The sequence below is a fragment of the Mirounga angustirostris genome, unplaced genomic scaffold (assembly GCF_029215605.1).
Source record: "Mirounga angustirostris isolate CCGP_5_RB_7025 unplaced genomic scaffold, mMirAng1.0.hap1 SCAF_10, whole genome shotgun sequence".
Lineage (NCBI taxonomy): Eukaryota > Metazoa > Chordata > Mammalia > Carnivora > Phocidae > Mirounga > Mirounga angustirostris.
This window is the reverse complement of record NW_026991718.1, coordinates 121,439,456-121,460,144: the sequence shown is the minus strand read 5'-3', so window position 1 is coordinate 121,460,144 and position 20,689 is coordinate 121,439,456. Positions and strand designations below refer to the sequence as shown.

At 45.9% G+C, this 20,689-nt stretch overlaps 1 protein-coding gene across 1 annotated transcript in view; it reads left to right on the top strand.

Annotated features, from left to right (window-relative positions):
* The window catches only part of PTPRT (protein tyrosine phosphatase receptor type T), a 748,756-nt gene that overhangs the window by 15,964 nt on the left and 712,103 nt on the right, over positions 1–20,689 (top strand). The window contains exon 3 of the mRNA XM_064571786.1: positions 6,106–6,221. Coding sequence (XP_064427856.1) covers positions 6,106–6,221 — 116 coding nt within the window. The remainder of the gene's footprint in view (positions 1–6,105; positions 6,222–20,689) is intronic.

Here is a 20,689-nt window from a genome sequence, read left to right as displayed (position 1 = left end):
ACTTTCTTCAACAGGTAAATTATTGCACATGAGCTATGTGTCAGGAACTTGCGCTGGACATGGGGGGCACTTCAGTCATCACGTTGGTTAGATCCTTGTCTCCATGGTGTTAGCCGAGTGGCAGAGAGAGGAAAGCCACTCAATAAGTAATAGTAAGTAGTAACAAATGTAACTTCAGATAGTGATAGCATGGTGGAGAGAATAAATGTGAGTTGCTGTGGTTGGGGAGGGCTCCTTAGGTAGAGAGGGCAGGGGATGAGTCTGGGCACCTGTGGTCTGAGCTGACACCTGAGTCCCTTGTGCGGTGATCTAGGGAGGGGGGGCAGGCCAGGCAGAGGAAACAGCAGGTGCAGAGGCCCTGCAGTGGGAATTCACAGGTGTTGCCAGAGTAGCTAGAGTGTAGGGAGCACAGGGGAAAAGGGTCTGAGTGAAGGTTGGGGAGGGAGGCTGAGGCCAGGCCATGGAGGGGCTGAGTGTCTCGATGAGGTTAGGCTTTAATCAAAACACAAGGAGGCGCCCCTGGAAGGATTTGTCCCAGGGATTGATTTGATCTCATTTAAGTGTTTAGAAGATCACTTTGGCTGCTCTGCAGAGAATGAGCTGAAAGAGAATAGAGAAGCCAGGAAGACCGATCAGGAAGGAAGTTCTGGAGTCATGGAAGAGGTAGGTGGTGGTGGCCTGGACCAGGCTGGTGGAGAGATGTCTGTTCACCGTTTGGCATTTGTTTACTGAGCATGTACTCCAGGACAGGCACTATTCTGGGTTTATGCACATTCATTCTCTGTCCTTGGGGGCTTCCATTGAGATGGAAGACACTGGAAATGAAATAGTCAAGTAATTAATTATATGATCTCTAACAGGGTAAATTAGTTGGCTAAGACTGCCATACAGAATGTTACATGCTGGGCAGGCTTAAACGGCAGAAATGTATTTGCCCACAGTTCTGTAGGTGGAATTCCAGGGTGAAGAGAGCAGGGTTGGTTTTTCCTGAGGCTTCTGTCCTTTGCAGCTGGCTGCCTTCTTGCTCTGTCCTCACATGGGCTTTGCTCTGTGTAGTGTTCCTGCTACGTTTCTGTGTGTCCAAACCTTCTCAGGACACCAGATAGATTGGATTAAGGTCCACCATAATAAAAGCCCTATCTCCAAATACCGGCACACTCTGAGGTGTGGAGCAGTAGGGCTTCAATATCTGAATCTTTTTTTTGGGGGGGGGGGACACACAATGTAGCCCGTAACAGATGGTCAGCAGTGCTATGAAGAAACAAAGCACAGAGATGGAGAGAGGTGGACAGGTGAGAGAGAGATTTAGGAGGTAGAGTCTGCTGGTCCTATTTGATGGCTTGGTTTGGGAGGCAGAGGCATCAGAAATGGTGCTCTCCTGGGTTTGTGGCTTGGGCACCTGGCTGGTGCAGGCTGGGGTGGTGTACGTTTCTGGAGCTGAGTGTTGCCTTCCAGCGTGCCGACTGTGTGTGCATCCTGGGGGGCTCGGGGGGCCGTGAGTCATGCGTGCTGCTGGTGGCTCCTTTGCAGTGATGGCGCCTTTTGCCCCCAAAGCCTTCGTGTGAGTGCATTTATGGTTTCACTCACGGGTGCTAAAAACTTAACTATATTGAGAAACACGCGTTCTCCTCAGGCTTTGTAATTCTCCACTTCCGTCCTCCAAGACATTTTTTCTCTTAATATCAGGTCAGCACTTATCAATAAGCTATTCTGCTAAATATTCCAAAAGTTCCAGGGCCGGTGGGGTGGGGGCCGGTGAGTGCCTGATTTGCAACTGTATTCTCGATCGATTTGAGCTGAAGTTACCACTTCCCGTGATTGCCGTGCAGCTTCCCAAACACCAACCGACAGACAGGCGTAAGACTCAAAGGAAGTGATTTTCTCCTACAAACTGAAGCCTCTCGTCTATATTTTATAGCCCATTTAACATTTTTGTGGGATTCTAAAAGTGTTTTAGCCATTGTCACCCCTCTGCTGTCGTTCTCGGTGTCAGCTGTGAGCAGGGACACCACAGCTGCAACCTTACATGAGAAACGTCGGCACGATTTTCTACCCGGTCTCCAAGTTTCTAGCTCCCAAGTTGACTTTTAGAATTTTTTAAACTCCCCCCCCCCCCCCCCATCACAACCTTGCAGGGCCATGTCACCGAGCCCACGGAGCGTCTGCAACACGTTTCTAATGTATGTACTGCGCTTTCTCCTCAGTCGCATGGCTTCCTACTGAGCGCTGTCAGGTTTAAAGAGCGAGATAAAGGGCATAATACTGTGTCTCCAGATGCTGCTCTGACATCGGCAGGAGTTTAAATGTCACCAACATCAAGGCGTTTTGCCCCAAATGCACAGCCAGTTTGCTGTTAACCCCCCTTCAGTGGGACCCCACTTTGGGGGTGCTGGGTCTTAGTGGGGAGTGAGGGTGGGATGTTTAAAACCACATGCTGGAGACTGGGCTGGGCCCCAAGGTCAACCGTGTTTGGCCCCAGGTTGGCAAGCGGAAGCTGGCGGGATAAATTCTTTCCCTGAGCTATAGATGCTGGAGGAAAATCACGGTGGAGAGAGTGTAGGGCTCAGAAGTAGACCCGAGGGAGAGAGGGAGAGAGAGAGAGTGTGTGTGTGTGTGTGTGTGTTTTGGGGGGAGAGGGAGGGTCAGAAAGGCCAGGAGCTCAGAGAAGTGGCCTGAACAGGTCGCCAACATAAGGAGGCTCCCCAGTTCTGGGTAAGTTCTTGTGTCGGGAACGTTGATCTAGGGCTAGCAGTCATGTGATCCACAGCATGCTGCCTGGAGGGTTGGGGGCATCCCTGGATTTATGGAGCCAGACAAGGCAGGACCTGCCAGTGGGAATTGTTCTAGATGACTTACATAGGAGCTAACAGAGACTGCACTTGCGAAGAGCTTGCCTGCAAATGTGTTTTGTTAAGTCTGCATGGCGTTTTAATGGAATTTAGTCAAGATTTTAGAATGAGAGATTTCACATAAAATCGGATTTCTTACTTGGGTTGAAAAATTGGACGATTGGCTGCCCTGAGCAAAGTACTGTGGAGTGGCCTTCTCCGCTGGATTTGAGTAACCCCCTTTCAAGGGGTCATGGGGTCTTTATCCGTTTCTCCTCAGGCCCTACACTCCTTAGTCCCTCCTCGGTGCTGAGGCAGGTGTCAGATACCAGTTGTCACTGTGTGTGCAGCGTTACTGTTCTCACAGACAGAGAAATCTTTATTTTACCTTTTTTTTTTTTTTTTTTTTAAGATTTTACTTATTTGGGAAAGAGAGAACGAGTGAAGGGGAGGGGCAGAGGGAGAGGGAGAAGCAGGCTCCCCGCGGAGCAGGGAGCCCGATGCAGGACTCGATCCCAGGATCCTGGGGTCATGACCTGAGCTGAAGGCAGACGCTCAACTGACTGAGCCACCCAGATGCCCCCAAATCTTTATTTTACACAAATCTCTATCAAAAGTGGGAAAGTGATTATGGAACAAGGAGGTGGTGTTTTGTTTTTGTTTTGTTTTCCACTGAACCACTTTATTCATTGATATAACTGGCTTCTGTGGGTGCATGGGTTCAACCTCACTGCTATAAACCATCCATGTTTCACCAGAATATTAACCCTAGGGGCCATTAAGCCTCTAAATTCTCTACCCCTTAACCTAGAAGGGAGGGAGGCAGAGGGCCTGAAGATGAAAGAATCCAGACAAAAGTTCTGCTGCTGAGAAGCCGGGAATCAGAAGCAAGCAGGGAACATTGATCCAGAGATCCATTTCCCATTGTACAAGTTCCAGAGGTTAAACCATTTGCCCAGTGTCCCCAAGGGTAAGGACAGACAGACGTCCCTTTGTGAAACCCAGCACAAAGCCTCCCAAGATTGGAGCTGAGACTGTCATCCCTCCCTGCATGGAGTGGCTGTTCCCTCCCTTTTAAACCTGGGGTGTAAAGGGGCTTACAAGGTTTACTTTTAGTCCTAGTTGAAGAATTGACTTGAACTGATAGTTGCAAAAATAACTTTATAAAATTATACAGGAGGGGCGCCTGGGTGGCTCAGTTGTTAAGCTTCTGCCTTCGGCTCAGGTCATGATCCCAGAATCCTGGGATCGAGCGCCGCATCGGGCTCCCCGCTCTGTGGGAAGCTTGCTTCTCCCTCTCCCACTCCCTCTGCTTGCATTCTCTCTCTTGCTGTGTCTCTCTCTGTCAAATAAATAAATAAAATCTTAAAAAAAAAATTATACAGGAAAGCCAAAAGGAAACAATTTCAGACAATCAAAGCAGCATGGTATTTGTCAGGTTGACCAGATGCTGGAATCTTCAGTTTGGAGAAGCCTGCAAGGAGAGGTCTCCCCTGTGCCTTTGCTGCTTGACACGACTTTAGCAGTGGGGTCCTGAAGGTAGCGTGAGGGGGTCCCTGAGCTGTTGTCCTTTTTTAAGAGCCTGAGAAGAAGGTGTGTTTTCACACAGCAGGTCTGCCTCATCATGCCAAAGGTTTGGCTTTGGCTGAACTCTCTATGTCATGACACACATTGGTAGAGCAGGTAGTTCAAAGTGGGAAGGCCATGGGGACAAATGGCTGGGAACAGGATGACTCATGATTAAATACTTGGGAGCAATGAGAGGAGCCTTGAGTCAGCACAGCCTGGCCTGCAAGCCCTTTCTCTCAACCCTGGCGTCCAGGTGACACCACTGACCTCCCATTACCCAGGAAGCCAGAGAATGTATGATTTAAATGTTGACATTTGGGCTAAGATTTGGACTGAATTCTGTTTGTCTCTTACTAATGCCATGTAGCTTTGAGCAAATTAAACTCGTTGAGCCTTGGTTTCTGCCTCTCTGAAAGGGGAATAGTAATATTGTCTGCTTTACAGGAATGTTACAAAGTTAAATGAGATAAAGCATGTAAAGCATTTATCAGAGTGCCTGTCATTGCCAGAGCTTTAGATAAGTGACATTATTGCTTTTAGTCGTCTCTCTGGGTATCGGACTCTCTCTGAAAAGATGGCCAGAGGCCCTTGTTGAACCTTTTTGGTTGTCTTAACAGCTGTTCATTTGGGCTCATCGTGGTGTAGTGGCTGTCCAGTTCATCTTTGATTTGGTTGATGTGCTAGGGGATCCTTGGCACTTTTGTGCCTCAGTGAAGAAATTCATATTTCTAGACATTGGTTAGCAACCCACGCATCTTGGGTGAGCTCAAATAGGTGAGACCCTGACTCCACAAACAAGGAAAGAGATGAACCCATTACCCCACATGAAACAGTTTCATTCTGGGATGATTACTCACAGACCCTGTGAGTTTCATTTATTTGAAAGTCCCTTTTCCTGTTATGCCAAGTCCCCAGAGCAAATGTCGCACATCCCTCCCATCCTTGAGAGAGACTGTAGCTTAGAGTTCAGAGTGTAGACTGAGTGTTGCTTGAGTTCTCTGTGCCTCAGTTCACTCACTGTAAGACAGAGATGATCCTGCCACCAGCCGCGTTGGGTTCAGTGAGTTACCGTGTGTGGACCCCGCACAGCGAGTCCTGTGTGAATGACAGCTCCTGGTTTTCTCCTCCACCTCTTCTCCCTCCTTTGCTCTACCTTCCTTATCATCTTCCTCATCGGCGTCCTCACCATGGCCAGGCGTGTGGGTCTCAGGCTCAGAGGTGCTTTGCTGCAGCTTTCCTCTTTCTGCTCTCAGGCTGGAGGGAGGACTTCTCTCTGATGAATCCTCCCCATGTCCCCACCTTCAATTTTTCCTTCCGAACATGCCAGTATTGCCCAGAGGCTAATAAGTGGGATTCTGAGGCTCCAAGAGACCTGGATTCATGTCTCGGCTCCCTCATTTTCTGGCTCTCTGACTGTGCTGAACTATGTAAGTCCTCAGAGCCTTCATTTTCTGATTGTGAAATGGAGATGTTACCCATCGCCTGGATATTGGCGGGGTTTAAGTGAGGCGATCATGTGAAGCTCTTGGGACAAGCAGTGCCTGGCTCACAGTAAGGGAGCAAGCAACAGTAGCTGTGCTGCGCTGGGCCACTTCCCAGGTGGTGATGCCCCACTGCCCAGCGCTCGTCCTGAGCCGCCATCCACCCATGGGGAAGTGCTGCCGGCTGTTGAATTCAGCCCTCACGTGCAGTTTGGTTTCTCTCCTAGGAAAAGCACCTCACTTTCTGCGACTCCAAAATGTTGAGGTGAACGTGGGGCAGAACGCCACGTTTCAGTGCATCGCTGGTGGGAAGTGGTCTCAGCATGACAAACTTTGGCTCCAGGTAAGGATGGCAGTGGCCCCCTGCTCATGCCTGCCCATTCCTCGGTAAGGGCAGAAGGCACGTGCTGGGATGAAGGGTGCGGTGTGGGTAAGGGGAGGGGATATTTTGATGTGCCTCTGCTCCTTGGATGATACTCTGCCTCCATGATCTTGTGAGATCTTCACTCTAACTTGGTTCTGTAGGCATCAGGATACCCATTTTACAGATGTAGAAACTAAGGCCACAAACCTAGAAGTGCCAAACTAGAATTTGTAATTATGCCCTTTCCACGCTGCCTTCCAACAAACTTTGTCCTTTAAGGCCAGACCCCCAGGGTGAAGGCAAAACTTAATACTTTAGATTCTGGGTATGTGGAATCATGAAATCTTCCCTGGAGGGACCTTAACTACCCAGTGGTCCACCGGATTCCTGTCTGATGGGTAATGCTCCTCCACAGTATTCTGGTAAAGTCTGATAAAATCACCCTTTGCCAGAATATTTCACTGCATCAGCAAAGCCATGTGTTCTTTGGATGAAAGAGTCTCTCAAGAAAGTCAGGAGGATGTTCTGAGTTTGAATCTGTTCCGCTCTTAGGTCTGCTCTTTGGCCTTACTTTCAAAGCAAGATAAGAGAGGATCTCTTTCAGTGGAGGTAGGGGAAAGGATGGGACACAGAATTAGACACAAATTGTTGCAGCATCAGAGATATTCCCCGGGATGCTAATGTAGAAATACCAGTGAGTAGCCACATGGGCTATTGAACGTATTTTGGTTTTGTTTTTTATTTTACACAAATTCATTGAGGTTTCATTGAGATATAGTACTTAAAATGGGTAATTTAATACATTTTCACGTGGGTATATTTGTGAAACTGTGATCACAGTCAAGATACTAGACATATCCATCATCCTCAGAAGTTTCCTTATTCCCATTTGAAATCCCTCCTTTCTGCCCTCCTTACTCTCATCTGTCTCCAGGTGATCACTGATCCGTGTTCTGTCACTGAACAGTTGACCCTTGATCTTGCACAGGTTTGAACTGGGTGGGTGCACTTATACATAGATTTTTTTTTTCCCAATAAATACAGTACAGTACTGTAAATGTATTTTCACTTCCTTATGATTTTAACATTTTCTTTTCTCTAACTTCACTAAGAATACAGTATATAATACATATAACGTACAAAGCATATATTGACTATGTTATCGGTAAACCTTCTGGTCAACATAGGCTATTACTCATTTAGTTTGTGGGGGGAGACAGAAGTCATACACATATTTTTGACTATAGTGGGGCTTGCTGTTTTTAACCCCCATGTTGTTGAAGGGTCAACTGTGTATTCATTTGCATGTTCTAGAATTTTATATGAAGTCACACTGTATGTACGCTTTTTTTCACTCGACAGAATTACTTTGAGATTCCTCTATGATGTGTATATATGAACTTTAAAATTTTTTTTGTTGAGTAATCCTCCATTGTATGAAGATACCATGATTCCTTTATACATTCATCTGTGGATGGACATGTGGGTTGTTCATTTACCGGTTATTTAAAAACAAGTTGCTATGAACATTCATGGACTTGAATGGAAGTATGGGCAAATGCTTTTGTTTCTCTTGGACAGATGCCTAGAAGTGGAATGGCTGGGTCATCTAGTAGATGTGTAACTTTTAAAGAACTGCTGAGCTGTTTTCCTGTATGGTTGTACCATTTTGCATTCCCATCAGCAGTGGATGGGAGCTGTCTTTGCTCATCAACATCCCTGCCAACGCTTGGTATGGTCATTCTTTTTAGTTTGAGCCATTTGAACAGGTGTGTAGTGGTACCTCCTCGTGATTCTTGTTTCCCTTTCCCTCAGGACCAGTGATGTTGAACTTCTCTCCATGTGCTCATTTGCTGGCATTCGTGTGTCATCTTTGGTGCTGTGTCTGTTTCAGTTTTTTTTTTTTTTTTTTTTTGGATCCTTTATTATTGGTTTGTTTCCTTATTATTGCATTTTGAAGTTCTCTTTATGTTCTGGATACAAATCCTTCGTCAGATACATGCTTTGCAAATATTTTCTCTCTTCATCTGTGGTTTTTCTTTTCATTCTCTTAATTGTAGCATTGGAAGAGCAATTTTTAAATTTGGATGAAATCAAATTTATCATTTTTTCTTTTTTGGATCTTGTCCTGGCATCATTTGTAAGAAATCTTTGCCTAACCGAAGGAGACAATGATTTTTTTCTTCTGTTTCCTTCTGGAGATTTTATAATTTAGCTTTTACATTTAGGTCTGTGATCCATTTTGAGTTAATTTTGCATATGGTGTGAGGTATGCATCGAAGTTCTTTTTTCTTTTGGTGTGCATTTAGGTATCTCCATTGTTCCAACATCATTAGTTGAAAAAGAGCCGCCTTTCTCTGCTGTGCTGCTTTTGTCCACAGAGATAGGGGGCTATCCCTGGGCCCTTGCTCCCGTTCCGTTGATCTCTTCGTCTATCTTTATGCCACTATCACACTAAGTTGGTTACTGTAAGCTTTATAATTAAGTTTTGAAATCTGGTATGTTAGTCTTCCAGTTGTTGTTCATTTTCACAGTGATTATGGCTGTTCTATGTCTTTTGCACTTCCATATGACTTTTAGAATCACTTTGTCAACTTCTACATGAAAAGCCTGTTGGGATTTTGATGGGGATTGATTGCATTGAATCTGTAAATCACTTTTGCAGAGAACTGACTATCTTAGCAATAATGACTTTTGGGAGTCTGAACATGGTATAGTTCTTCATTTATTTAAGGTCTATGGTGATTTCACTCAGCACTCACTGTAATTTTCAGTGCATAGGTCTGACACATTTTTTTGGTCAGACTTATCCTTGGTATCTGATATTTTTGGTATAAAAAGATCTCCATTTCTGACTTTTTACTGCTGCTGTATAGAAATACAATTGACTTCCATATACTGATCTTGTATCCTACGACCCTGTTAAGGTTACAATGGCTATTTACATTTAAATTAATTAAAATAAAATTCCGAACTTAGACGCCCGTCACACTAGTCGCGTTGCAGCTGCACAGTAGCCACGTGCATCTAGTGGCTACCATGTTGGACAAGCGCACACAGGACATTTGCAACATTGCAGAAAGTCTTAGTGGAGAGCATAGTCTGAGCTTCAGCAAAACATGAATATTGGTTGGAAGACGCTAACTCCAGTTACCTCTACCTTCATTTATTGAAAGATCTCCACCATCTCTTCTGGCTGATCTAGTTTGGATGTTGGTCCCCAGTCCATGCCCAGCCATCTCTCTGCACATGGATGGAAGTTCATAGTATTGCTTCTCTTCTTGCATTTGAACCCATTTCCTGCAGTTGGAAAATCCCTGGGTGAAAAAGCATCTCTCGGGGCTGACCATTCTTCCTTGCTCCTTAGCAGTGCAGTAGAATGAAAAGAGTAGTAGTGCCCGACCCTCTTGCTTCCCCGGTCTGCCTGCAGACCACAAGACTCACGGTAAACTTCCATGTGTCACTCAAGTATTTAGTGTTAATTCATCTTTCAGTTGTAATTTGTATTCATGTGCATCGGGCTCTCTAGAAGCTTTGTCATTTCGACGGCATTGCCTCTGTTGGGTCAGGAGACCGAGAAAGAACAATCACAATATTTTCAACACCTTTACTTAGCTTTTCCAATTATTTTATGGTGATTGTTGCTGCATTTCTGAGTTGCATGTCCTAAACCTTGGCTTTATCAGCAGGAGGATTTAGAAGGTAATAGAAGTATTGGAGAAAACAGAAACATATGGTGTGGAGCTCTTCCACATCTTATTTATTTACCTCCTTTTCAGTGTAAACCAAATCTTATTTTGCAGAACGTTTTTCAGGTGGCTTACAATGGGACATAAAGCATGACAAGATAGCATAAATTAAAAGTGAGGCAGTGGGAGATAGGAAAGGAACACACTGCTGCAGAGCTGGTCATAATGTTAAAACTGCATTTCTCCACATCTGTGGCTTCCTGGGTTGAGGGGGGTGGGTCACGGGCGGAGCCCACCGCCCCGCAGCTGCTAACCGCATAAAGGAAACTTGTCAGATACACAGTTCAGAGTGTCCACAAGATAAACACAAACCAATTGCTCTGGAAACTTCTAACTTGTTCACACAGAAGCCAGACAGGAATTGTTCCCAGGAGTCCTCATAAAGAAAACAGCGTCTGATGTAAGGCACGGCGTTCTGTCTATTGAGGGCACAAAATTGAGCTTCACGGGCTCGTTTCCTGTATTGGTGCTCTGTGCAAAGGCAGTTTGGGGAGGTGGTCGAAGAGGGAGGGGATGGAGTTGGGCAGTGAGATGGGACAAAAGTCCCCAACTCTCTGCTAATATGTCTCTATCCTGGGATACTTTAGATATACCTGGTGAGTGAATAGTTTCAATAGCTACTCCTTTAAGGAAACCACCAGAAATATTGTCTCCTTCATCTATACTTCAGGAAATACTGGGAGGTAGATGGTTTACACTGTGCTGTCTGGTAAATGCTGCTTGGCTAGTTAAGTCCAGGCTTACATTCAGCAGTGTGGTTGGAAGTGAGTTAACATCTTTGTAGAAAATATGAGGCACCTGTTATGACAGCTGCCTGCCGATCAGGAGGCCGCTGCACCCTGATCTGACATGGGCTGAGGCAGTAGTGAATTTCTCATGAGATGCTGCTTTGGATCTGTTCCAGCACCTGGAGGAACAGCATACAGATTGGCCACAGTTCTGTTCCACAGATCAGGGCTTTTGTGACTCAGTCTGAAAATTTCCAAAGTAAGCGAAACAGGTATACTGTGGCCAAGAGTCTACCTTTCAACAATGCTATTTCCTTCTGTAGCTTCCAAGAGACACTGAGGCATCACTGTTGGTCACCAAAGATGGAAACGTTTTTTTATCCACCAGTTTTAAGTCAGGGAAATAAAGCCAGTGACTCTGTTTCCAGAATAATATGTCATTGCCCCTTCTCTCCAGCAATGAGATAAATCCCTATCATCTGTGTTGGAGAGAATGATTGCCTTCCTTTCTATAGAGTGGGACTCTGTAGTGTGCTTATCCTTAAGTGCTTTCTGATCATAAATTAGTAAGTTAAAAAGGAAGACCAGCTCATACCCCTGTTTACTGTCTCCTGGAAACTTTATATGCCCTTTAGAAACCCCCAGCTGCTGGTGCCAGCTTTCTTGGAATTACAGTGCACGCTCTACCTAACAATCAATGGATAGGATCTATGCAAAAAACATGTATCCCTGAGCCTAGAACAACACTAGTCTTTTAGGGAAAAGGCTGATAGAGGCCACTAAAAGTTATAAACAAGCTCATCTTGTTTGGGGGCGATTTCTCCTTGAGAAGAGTATAATGCCATGGTCTATGGTGGAAGGGCCTCATTCATAACTTGCTAATTCCTTATGTGATACATTGGCCTGAGCAACCGAAACTTAAAATTTTTAAGGATTTCTGAAGCAAGTAGATGGTGTGCGCCCTGAGTGGAACGTCCAGTAAGCAAAGCAGCCTGCAGTTTGGGGAGCCCTTTAAAATACAGAACAATGCTCAGGGTCCAGCTAGGTGGAGGTGTGCTGACAGATTATCAGTGCAACTCAGGGAAAATGTGTATGTGGGTTCATCTTTTCTGGAAAGTAATTTGGCAGTAGGTAGCTAAAATCTTAAAAGTACGTGTTCTTCCCACAAGTGGTTTTACTTTTGGGAATTTAAGAAAATAACCAGAGAGCGAGAAAAAAATGTATCTGCAAATATGTTCAAAAGGATGGAACCTGAAAACATCCTGAACATCCAGCAGAAGGGACTGAAGAAGTAAATGCTGGAATGGAGTCATTAAATATCAGGTTATAGAAGTATATTGAATGCCATTTTCACAATAGGCGTTTAAGTGAAAAGAGCAGGTTATAAGACAATGTGTTCAGTATCTTTTTTATCAAAAATAAACAATGCAGAGGCGTTGGTGGTATAGTGGTTAGCATAGCTGCCTTCCAAAAATAAACAATGCATATTTATGCACACAAATATACCCATATTTATATAAATAGTATTATACGTTAATGCTATAAAATACATACCAGGGACACTTAGTAATTGATCGTGATGGTAGATTATGTATGCTTTGTATTTTTACCTTTTCTGTTTCATCCAAATACTTTGAAATGAATATAGGTAACTAATAGAAACAGAAAAAAACCACGAGGCCCCACAGACTTAGAAGCAGCCCCCACCCCCGCCACTTTCCCTCACACTCTCCTCACCAGCAGATACCGTTCATCTGAGAGGGGTTTAGAAATATTCTGTATGTGGCATCTGGTCTTTATGGAAGACTATGGCTCATGGTGTCAGCCCCACCGCAGGGCTTATTTCCAGGCGTCCCTACAAAGGATTTGCTTCCCCACGGGTTGTACAACAAATGACATTTGACGCGTCACAGAAATGAGGCTGTGAGTCCAAGCGCTTGGCACAGATCTCAGTAGGCACAGCATATGTGTTTCGACAAATCACAAGCATTGGACTGGGAGCAGACCCTAATCTGGCAGGAAAAGGCTCTTGCCCTGTGAGTGTGTCAGCTCCACACCAGTCACACCAGGGCTGACAAGCTAAGCAGACAGGTCAGTCCTTTCTGCAGCTGATGTTTCCAGCCAGCCTGGTTCCCTGCTCTCTGTAGGGCTGCCGCTGGCTCTGGGCTGTGCATGTGCTGGACCTGGCTCCTACCTCCTACGTCTGTACCACGTGTCCCTTCCGTGTGGGTAATAACACAGCAGCTGACATTGATAGCTTGGTTACACATAGGATGGACTTGATTCTCATAGCCAGGCTTTCAAAGAGTTGCTACTTTTAGCCCTGTTTGTAGATGAGACTAAGCCTTGGGGGGGGGGGGTCAGTGAGCCCCACAGGACAGAGTCCCGTAGGTCCTGAGTGGTGGAGGCAGGTTTGGAATGTCTGTGTCACATTCTTACATTCTTCTGTCCTGAGCGTCCTTCCATGGTCACCTCGTAGACCTGACACTTAGGTCACCATGCCAGACTTTCCTTCCCTACAGGTGGCTTCCTATTAAAAATTTTTTATTTAGCACATATTTATACACTGTTAATTCACACTGTACTAGATTTGTGTTTCTCAAATTTACAAAGAAAAATCAACAAAATAAAAATACCCTTGGAATTTTTTTTTTCCCCAAGTTGCTCCCGTCCAGTTGCCTTCTTACTTCTCCCCTTCTTAGCCACATTTCCTAAACATGATGTCTACACTTGAAGTGTGGCTCTCTTGAACTACCCCCACCCTCTTCCCAGAAGTGGCCCTCGTGAAGGTCACTGGTGATTTTCTTGTTGCTAAAGCCAATGGTGGTGATGGTGATGGTTCCTTATACATTTCTTTGTTTGATGATGCTGACCGCCCCTCCTTGGAGATCTTCCTGCTCTCTTGGTTCCACGAAATCATCTACTCATAACCATGAAAGGTCTGAGCGTTTACCTTCTTTGCAGGCTGTTAGCCTGCACAGATTCATAGATGCTGGCAGAAGATGTGAGACTCATGGGTCAAAGACAAAGGACTTCATTTGTCACCACACAGCAGGCAGCATGACCTTCATGTTTGGGACAGTTCCTGCCCTCCACCTCCGCCCCCAGCCAAGTCCAGTGAGAATGATGTGAGGGTGGATCTGGGCCAGGTTTGCTTACAGTGGGGAACCCTGTGCTTAGGAATCCCCAACTTTTTATTGTTAGCTTTATTGAGATATTTATAAAGCATAAAGCTTAGCAAGTCTAGAATTCAGTGCTTTTTAGTGTATTTGCAGTCATGGCCCCATCATCACATGCTTTGTCTTTCCTTCTTTTCACCTGTAGGTACCTTAGATCAAAAAATAGCTCCTTCAGGCAACCCGGGGGATGAAAAACTTGCTGGGCTTTGGATCTACGGAAGGTTGCTTTCTCCCCAATTTCTCTGTGCGTGATACATGGACCCCTCCTCCGTCATCCTTTGCAGCGCATCTCTGAGGACTGTAGCCAACTCACACCTGGAAATTTCTCTTCACACACTTACCCTTTCCTACTTCACTTCCTAATGCCCTTTCCTGGGGGCCTTCCCTTAGCCCACCCTCAGTTTATGCACTTCAGGATTTGATCTCTGCTCCTCCCAGCCTCAGCGCCTGGGAGCTGGGGGAAGAGTGGTGAGCAAGGCGCACCTGCTTCATGTCCTCACGGGGCTTACCTTCTGACAGCAGACACAGACATAAAGCAACTGAGACGGAGTTCAATATTTCAGCACATATGTGACCAGGCTACCAGGGGAAGAGAAGGGTCTGCTGGGAGATGCTGTACAAGAATCTATCTGAGATGTGCCCTTGGAGGAAGTGGCCTTTGATTGGAGTTCTGAGGGGGGACCTGGAAATTGCCATAGGAGATGGTGCCACACAGGGAGGTGGCCCGTGTGCTGGCCCTTCACCACCTACTCATCCTCTTTGCTCAGGGCTTCCCACTCCCTATGGGGTTTAATCCAGGACCCTCCCGACTCTGCAGGAGCTCTGAATCCGGGGATCAACCCCAAATCAGTCAGCCATGCGTGCAGGGGGCCCATGGGAGGGCTTCAGCACAGCTAATCAAAAATGATTTATGTCCACTTCTATTTCTTTTAACTTTTAATAAAAAATAATCAAAAGCTATTCTTTAGAGACTGCCAGAGAGGTACAAATATGGTCTTAAGAGAATCAACGAGTCAGGCTTTAGTGAGTTTTCAAATGTCATGCCATTGAAGAAGTAGGACTTAAAGTGAAAAGAATATTCCTTTACAAATGAACTGTGAGAATTTCACCTAAATATTTTCTAGCCAGGAAAGAAGGCTTTCAGGATTCTGTATTAGAGCGTCTCCTGTGAAATAGGCATCCTGTCTGTAACACAGCCTTTCCCTTTTATTAAAGAGAGTACTGTTTCCACTTCGACCAATCACAAATAAATTACAAGCCTGCGTGCTCTCTCTGAAATAATAATAATGAGAATCATTGTTGCAGGCTATGTCTTATCTCTCCATGAAGGGAATAATGCCCTGCCATAGGATCGGAGGGGAGGGGGGATTGCAGGATGGCGAGGCCATCAGAGATGCCTCCGTAGCTGTAATAGAGCAGCGTGAAAACAGCAGACTCTGCGCGGCATCAGGTGCTTCTCTGGCTTCCTCTCTAGGTAGTTCCTGAGGATAGATCTTGCCTGGGGCTGGAAGGATGTGTGTGTGCTAGGGCCAGAAATATTCAAGTGTGGGTATTGGCAGCCCCTTTTCTTGCAAAGAGTGACTCTCAAATGACGTAAAAAAAAAAAACGGCTAAGGAAAGGTGGAATTCGAGTTGTTTTAAAAGAGGTCAAGCTGATGAAAGAGAAGAAAGAAAAATGAGCGATTTCTAAGGATGCTGTTGCCACTATTGGAGAGGCAGGAGTATAAAATGGGATTAAGCAGGACTACCACTTAGGTTTCGCAGTGCCTTCATTCAGTTGAGAATGTGTCCCCGCCCCCCCGCCACTCCCGGATGGATGGATTGGACAAAGTTCACCTTCTGGGCAGATGCATCCTCATGGGCTTAGAGCTTGGTGAGCAGACAAAGCCTCTGGGCAAAGCAAACAGATAACCTTCCTCCAGTGGGCTCCGTGAACCAGTGGGTCTGGACTCTGGTTTGCCAGGACAGCTCGAGCTGGCTCTGAATGACGCCCCAGTGGCTGGGCATTTCTGGTGCAGTGACCTGTTGCTCAACTACAGGAAGTGGCCTGGATTTAAGGAATGTTTCCATTCGTGTATTCTGTGGTATGGTTTGACTCCTTACTTTCCATTGAGGGACTTAAGACAGCAATAACCTTTACGTCTTGGAAACCTAGGACAAAGTGAGCAGCATCAGCATCACTTGGGAACTTGTTAGAAATGCAGATTATCTAGGCTTGCCCCTGACCTACTGAATGACCCTCCAGGTGATTCCAGTGCCTGCTGACTTTTGAGAACCACTGTTTTAGATTCATGAAGTTGGGTTAAGAAAACCTCACCTGAACCTAATAGCCTGTCAGGTATGCCATTGCTTAATAATGTACTCAGAGAGTCTGTTAGCCAAGAATGTGGGAAGATGCTTGGGCAATGCATCTTCACGTAGATATTTCTGACTTAGAGACCACTGAGGTTTCCGGAAAGCTAGGCATCTGGACTTCTGTCACAGCATTTCCCAAACTGTTTTCTCTGGAACCATCATTTCCTACAAGATGGCAGTTGGTGTTCTTTGAATAAGCAAAGTAAGTTTCTGGAACACTGCACACTCTACCCTCCCCTCACAGAGTCCTGGTGTAACTGTGCATGGTCCTATAGGGACGGTAATTGGGCAATGGGATGATAAGGCCTCAGTCTCTGGAATCAGATCACCTGGGTCCACATGCTAATTCAGTCACTCAGCAAAGTCAGACAAGGACTTGCTACTGCCTATGTGGTTGGTTCTGATTCATTGAGTTAGAATCTGCCTTTTTAATGAGATCTCCAGGGGATTTGTATGCATGGTTGGTTGAGAAGTACCATTCATAAGGCATGTTGCTTGACCTATTTCTACCTCAGTTTCCTCATTTTTAAAATAGGAGTAATAATGGGGCTTCTCTCATGCTTTATGGTGCACGAGAAGCACCTGGAGGGTTTGTTAAAACAAAACTGGACTGGCTCCATCCCTCGAGTTCCTGATTTACTAGGTTTAGGGTGGGGCCAGAGATTTTACATTTCTAACGTGTTCCCCAGGGGATGCTCCTGTAGTGGGTGTGCAGACCACACTTTGAGAACCAGTGTTCTGGATCATTCTAAGATCACAGCTCTCTCCGTGCTGACCCTGTTGTCCTCCACGAAGCATGCTACTTCAATACTCAACTTTATACTTGACCCTTTTTGCCCTTTTGTTGGAATTTTAGCCCAGCCTGTAAATTCCTCTGGGCAGAAATTACACCTTCCACACTCCATACTCTTTCATTTTGTGTTTCATTGAATAATGAGGACATTTCCAGTGTTGTTAATAATAGAATAGGGAAGGGGAAAAACTCAGATTGCCAACCCCAATAAACAGTGTCTACAAATGGATGTCAGCCCTGGGATTCTCTTTAAAGTTTGCATTTCCAGCAGCTTTCCAGGTGATGCTGATGGTCCAGAAAGCACCCCCCCACACACACTAGAAGAACTTTCATAGAGATTTTTTTAAAGGATTAAGTGAATTCTGTCATGTAAGCCAGTTAACACAGTGCCTGGCATAAGCTACCTCCTCAAAAATGTTAATGTGACTTTTACTTAATAAATGCTCTGACAAATCCTGTTAGGTTGAACGAAATACCTATCAAACTCACTCAGTTATGGAACTCTTTACTTATGGGAGATACATTGACTTTTGAGGGAAGCAGTGTGTTACTGCAGGGGTGCTCAAGCTTTCCCACGTAGCGAGTGTTCAGTGGAGTCCGTTCCCAGCTTGGTGCCCGCCTCCCACCTTTTTGAACAGGTTCAGGAGCAGGCTCCTGGCATTATCGCAAAGCAGTGGCTCATGGGACTTCAGGAGACCCTGGAGGAGGAGACAGCAGAGATAGGAAGGTGCTGGGTAGAATGGATGCTCTCGGTGTCCTGGACAGTGTCCTTTCTGAGCCGGTGCCCCCAACCCTCAGGCACTGTGTGGTTGGCTGCTAGACGCTCACAGCTCCCCCTTCTCCACAGAACTGCTTTGGGGCAAATGGGAACAGTTTCCTTCTTTCCCCACCTGGCAGGCCATGGCCAGTGACTGGCTGACGTGGGGTACCAGTGCTGGTTCCTTGCCTCAAGCTGGGATCAGCTCTGGTACACTTGAGGCTCCTGAGATCCCGGGGAGTCAGGCTGAAGCTGGACTGTTTTGACCACATCCTTCCTCAGCGGCTCCTTCGCTCACTGTCCTTCATCCCCTTTTTCCTGAGGGCACTCGGTAGGTCACCATGTCTCAGACTCTGCTTCTGGGGAGCCCGGCTCTATCAGTGCCCACTGGGAAGTTTATCCAATTTGCCCCGGACACTGAGGGGCTAGAAGATGACTCCATTTTAGAATAACGGATGTAGGTCTGAAAGAAGAAAGGAAGTATGCCCAAAATTTCAGAGGAAGGATATACTTACGTGTGAAACATGTGATAGGCACCAAAAGAAAATCTCCAGCATGCGGGAGTGGTGACGTGGGGGCCTGATAGATTCTTCTCCAGGCTTCCATATACATCATCCATGTCATGCTTCTGTTGGACTTTTCCAAGGACTTTGACTTCTCTTTGCTGTCCTGCTCCTCTTTCCCTGCATCCTAGCATTTATATCCCCATGCATGTACGTGGCACCTGGCGTCTTGCTTGGGAGGATTTACTCTTCCACCTTGTCTCTGGGCTGTGGTCCATTTGGGGCTCCTGGCACCCTGCCCGCTCCACCCCTCCCTGTGCCCACTCAAACCCGCTCAGTTGCCTGTGAACCTGGAATTCCCGAGTCTGTTCCTGCTTGATGAAACCTCCCCTTGCTCTCTCCCCTTGCATTTTCCTTCCTCTCTCCCCTTGCATTTCCCTTCCTGCCTGTGTCTGGGACTGAGACCATGGTTGGAACCTGCCTAACAGGGCTGCTTACACAGTCCCTCTGGTTAAATCCCTTCACATTGCCACGGCGTTCTGGTCACTGAGCCCGTCACCGTGCCTGGTCTTCTAGAATCTCTCCTGATCTCAGTTCCTTGGTTGCTGCTCATTTGCCTTGACCTTCGTCACCTACTTGCCCTTTCATCTGAGCTCATCTCTCTAACTTAACCTTCATTTCTCCTTGCCGGTGGTCCATTGCAGTGCCATTTCCTATCATGGCTCTGGGCTCTCCTGCACGTTCCTGTCCTGCTCTTGCCTGCTCCCAATATGACAAGTGTGATTATCAAAAGGCCTATTTTCCAGAGATTTTATAAGACAACCCACAATTTCCTGTCCTTCGATGGGAGAAAGCTTGGTGGTTCAGGAACTAAAGAGAAAAATGTGAGTGGTTCAGGGGATGCATTACTCCTCTCTGTTTTTGTTGGAATGTGACATCATTAGGAAGAAAAGCAAATAATACTGGAAGTCACATCAAAATAAAAATTTTTAAAGATTTTATTTATTTGACAGGACACAAGCAGGGGAGTGTCAGGCAGAGGGAGAGGGAGAAGCAGGCTCCCCAGCTGAGCAGGGAGCCTGATGCAGGACTCGATCCCAGGACCCTGGGATCATGACCTGAGCCGAAGGCAGATGCTTAACCGACTGAGCCACCCAGGCGCCCAACAAAATTTAAACTAAATGTGAAAAATGAATGTTTTGCACTTAGTTGGCTCTTTGCTGTTTGTTAGTTTCTTGTGGCTGATGTAACAAATTAGACTTAGTGGCTTAAAACAACACGAATTTATTACCTTGCGGTGGTGGAGATCAGAAGTCAGAAATGAATCTTACAGGGTTAGATGGAGGTGTTGGCCAGGCTGCATTCCTTCTAGAGGCTCTAGTGGAGAATATGCTCCCTTACCTTTCCCAGCTTCTCGAAGCTGTCTGCATTCTTTGGTTCTGGTTCCTTCCTCCATCTTCAAGCCATCAGTCACGTCACTTTGACCTCTGCTTCTGTCACCACATGTCCTGTCTCTGACTCTGACCCTCCTCCGTCTTTCTCATATGAGGCCCGTTGTGATTACATTGAGCCCACCTGCATCATCTAGGATCCTCTCCAAATCTCCAGATCCTGAGCTTAATCAACATCTTCAAAGTCCCTTTCACCATAGAAGGTGACATAGTCCCAGGTTCTTCCAGGGATTAGCATATGGACATTGTGGGGGGGGCCATTATCCCTACCCCACTTTTCATGGTTAATTTCGTGGTTAATTTGGAGAGCTCAGCTCACACCAGGATACGCCATCATGGGCTCAGTGCTCTGTACACTTTCTCATTTATGCATCACGAGAACTTCATAAAGTCACATCCATTAATGGTGTAAGGAAACCAAAGCTGAGAGAAATGAAATCAGGGCCCAAGGCTGCACATATTGGGCATTTGTATGCTTTTGTTTTATTATCATTTCCTGTCCCATCTTTCCCTAGCTCCTGCCCTGGCCTCTCTCAAGTATCTAGCCTCCTGGGAGCTCAGCTGTGACCACTGGGGGACCAGCCACATCCAGGACAGAGGTTGTCTGGGCTTTGGGAGCAGTTGCAGATGAGGCGTTTTCAGCACAGTATTTTTTTTTTTCCTGCCTAGATTTTTATATACTTCTTTATCCTTAACATCTAATATTTTTGTGAAGTAAAATGCGTACCTCAATTGTTGTGCTTTTCATAAATTTTGTCAAGTGAATGGTAGGCCATTTCAGTCTAAAGGTTTGGGTCTTGTTTTCATCCAGGCAGGTGAGCTGATATGACTTAGGATAGAATTTGTGTTCCATTCCCTAAGCTCCCATCTTCATGCGTACCAAATACTTATCTGGTATGTTGTCTGATCTCTGTTTTCTTCCTCAGTTTGCC